Here is a 3358-nt window from a genome sequence, read left to right on the forward strand (position 1 = left end):
ATATTACAATACTATTCATTCCAAAATATAACATTATCCAACAGTAATATTACATTCGATAAATCAAGCCCCTCTTCCCTAACCAGTCGGCGAGATTATTTTAAACAAATGTCGGATAAAGTAATAGCCATAGGATTTAGAGCCTATAGACTGAGGGTACATCTTCACCACGTGCTTTATTTGACGCTACAGAGAGCTTATCACTATCCTCCCTTTCCCCCTATATAAACGCTTACTTTGTGCTTCCCTTCACAAATTAATTCATCGCAGACGAAAGAAATGGGAGTTCAGTGTATTACGAAGAAGCCTAAAATCTTGCTGGTTCCATATCCAGCACAAGGTCATGTGAATCCCATGCTAAAGCTAGGCTTAGCTTTACTTACCCATGGGTTGCAACCCATCATAGTAACCCCTGAGTTTATTCACCGCCGGATCGTAGCCAACGTGGACCTCAACGACTACCAAGTGAGGTTTATGTCCATACCCGATGGCTTTTCCGGAGAAGGTCCTTATGATTTCTTTGCCATCGAGAAATCTATGGAGAATATCATGCCCAACCATCTGGAGACTCTCCTTCATGAACTTGATGAAGACGACAATGGAACAGTGGTTTGTATGGTTATTGATTTATTGGCTTCCTGGGCCATTCAAGTTGCTACTCGATGTGGGATCCCTGCTGCTGGATTCTGGCCGGCTATGCAAGCTACTTACCGGTTGATCACCTCCATACCGGAGATGCTCCAAGCTGACCTGATTTCCGAAACTGGTAAATTTACCAACACTTGGTTTTTTTTTTCACACCTTTATTTTTTTTTAAAAAAATTAGTTTTGTTAATATTTTTATATTAAATTTATCTATATTTTAAAATAAAAATTCAATAGTCAAGTAACAAGAACATGATATTGCAATCGATAAAATAAAAATCTTTGAAAAATTTTAAATTCAAAAGGTAAAAGATTAAATTCTTTGAAAATAAAAAAATTTAAATATAGAAAGAATACAAGGACCTAAAATATATTTTAACCTTTTGTTTCCATTAATGATTGACCGATACGATTCGTTTTAGTTCTCGATGATATTGACCAAAAGCACATGGGAAAATATATATTTTTCCAGTGCCACGAAATGGGTTGACCCAAACATAAAATTTCTTTTATTTTTCTAATGTTACAATTTATTAATTTGGGTAATTAAATTATTTTAACTTCCAAATAATAGCAAATTATTTTTATTGTTGAGAAATCTCTTGGAGCAGGACTAAATTAAATGCAAAATTTGTTTAAAATAAACTTGTGAGCCCATAAAACTGAATGTCTGAACGAATTTGAATTACAAGTATGAGATAGATACGATTCTGGATATATAACATGTGCCCCATGGATTCTATCAAAAGTCAAATCAAATTATTATATTTAAATATAAAATTTACTTGATAAAATGATTATTTTTACGTGGAACCAGATCGAAAATCGAATTCGATAAATATTATAAAGTGTGAAAAAGAAGTCAAGTAAAATATGGGAAACCAGCCCATTATTATAGCAATGAAATGAAGGTAATTTTGCAGGGTCTCCCCGACATGATGGTACGGTGTCATCTCTACCAGGTCAGCCATTGCTATCAACCGAAGATCTTCCATGGCTGATCGGAACCCAAGCTTCAAGAAAAGCTAGACTCAAATTCTGGATCAGAATCTTAGATCGTTTAACATCTCTCCGGTGGCTCCTCCTCAATTCCTTTCCCCAAGAATTCATCATCCACGATGACGAATACCAAGAAGACGATTACATCGCTCCACCTCACAACAATCCTATTATTTTCCCTGTCGGACCATTGACCGAACCATCGTTAACAACACCAAAGAACCCTAGCTTTTGGAAAGAAGATACCAGCTGCTTAGACTGGTTGGACCACCAAAAGCCTAACTCTGTCATCTACATTTCGTTCGGGAGTTGGGTTAGCCCCATCGGAGAGGCCAAAATCAAGACCCTCGCATTAACACTCCAATCATTGAACCGACCATTTATTTGGGTCTTGGCCAAATCATGGCGTCATGGTTTACCAAATGGGTATTCAGATACGGTTTCAAAGCAAGGCAAACTGGTTTTATGGGCGCCACAATTTCAAGTTCTGCAACATAAAGCCGTGGGTTTATATCTCACGCATTGTGGGTGGAATTCGACCATGGAAGCCATTCAATGCCGGAAGCGATTGCTATGCTATCCGATGGCCGGCGATCAATTCGTGAATTGTAAGTACATCGTTAAGGTTTGGAAAATTGGGGTGAAAGTGAAAGGGTTGGGTCAAAAAGATGTTGAAGAAGCGGTGAAAAAGGTGATGAAAGATGAAGAAATGGAGGAAAGGTTAAGGAAGATATACAATAGAACCATGGGAGAAGAGACTAGTTCTAGAGTTGCGGGTAATCTCAAGGCTTTTGTACTTGGACTCGATCAACTTCAACAAAATTCACTTCACTAAAACATGTTAAAACATTTCTATTTGTAATTTTTATTAATTGATAAAAGAAAAGGGTTAATGAGGGGTATATGCCGATATAATGAAAATTTAGGATTTTAAATTAATTTTTTTAAATATTAAAGAAAATGTTGTTTTCTAACCATTTTTTTCTACCAAGAAAATTCCATGCTTAATCAACAATATAATAAAATTTTAATTAATGTTATTAAAAGGATCAAGATTTCCACATTAAAAAAAAAAAAAGAGCATCAGCTGACGTACTAGGAGAAAATGAAAGTTCCAAAATCAACCTATTTCTTTAATTAATAAAAAACCTAATCTAAAACCCTACTTTTTAGCCATAAAAAATTACGCAAGGACATATATAATTATGCCTATATAATCCACCTAACTTTGCCTAAAATGTGAACATAAATGGATGTTTTATGTCTTTTAACCAAATATGTTTCCAGCCAATTAAGTGAGCGGGGAAAAAAGTTTGTGGTATGAGTTTATATACTACAGGATGAGACACGGCACAATTTACCACATCACTAATAAGTAAAATAGAAAATGTTAAAGGAATTTTAATAAATATTTTAAAATTTATTTAAACCTAATTAAAATTAATTTTAATTTCTTCTTTTATAATTTTCTCATCTCCTATACGAGACAAAACTAAAAAGTTTTAGGATTTACTAAAATTTAGAAACTTTAAATACGAATATCGGATAATCATACAAAACTGATCCGTTGTGGTTCTTGCAGTTATGGCTTCATGTTTATCTTTTTTATTTTTTCATTAATATTATGATAATTGTGATGCACTGATAGTACATAAAATTTATGTATTTATAGTGCATCAAATATTACATTATCTGTTAAAATATGTATGTTTTT

The 3358-nt window shown here is 33.9% G+C and overlaps 1 protein-coding gene across 1 annotated transcript; it reads left to right on the plus strand.

Annotated features, from left to right (window-relative positions):
• The first annotated feature begins 218 nt into the window (after positions 1–218).
• Positions 219–2546, plus strand: LOC105802077 (UDP-glycosyltransferase 82A1). Its single transcript, XM_012633516.2, has 2 exons — positions 219–766; positions 1569–2546. The coding sequence occupies exons 1-2, from the start codon at positions 280–282 to the stop codon at positions 2477–2479; spliced, it is 1398 nt and encodes a 465-aa protein (XP_012488970.2). The 5' UTR covers positions 219–279; the 3' UTR covers positions 2480–2546.
• Positions 2547–3358: the final 812 nt, after the last annotated feature.

The sequence above is a fragment of the Gossypium raimondii genome, chromosome 7 (assembly GCF_025698545.1).
Source record: "Gossypium raimondii isolate GPD5lz chromosome 7, ASM2569854v1, whole genome shotgun sequence".
NCBI classification, from domain to species: Eukaryota; Viridiplantae; Streptophyta; class Magnoliopsida; order Malvales; family Malvaceae; genus Gossypium; species Gossypium raimondii.

What these genes read in the sequence shown, in the direction of transcription:
- LOC105802077 (XM_012633516.2), top strand. Translation starts at nt 280, where the DNA reads ATGGGAGTTCAGTGTATTACGAAGAAGCCTAAAATCTTGCTGGTTCCA. An exon ending in TGACCTGATTTCCGAAACTG is followed by an intron (nt 767 to 1,568) that starts GTAAATTTACCA and finishes GTAATTTTGCAG; the next exon opens with GGTCTCCCCGACATGATGGT.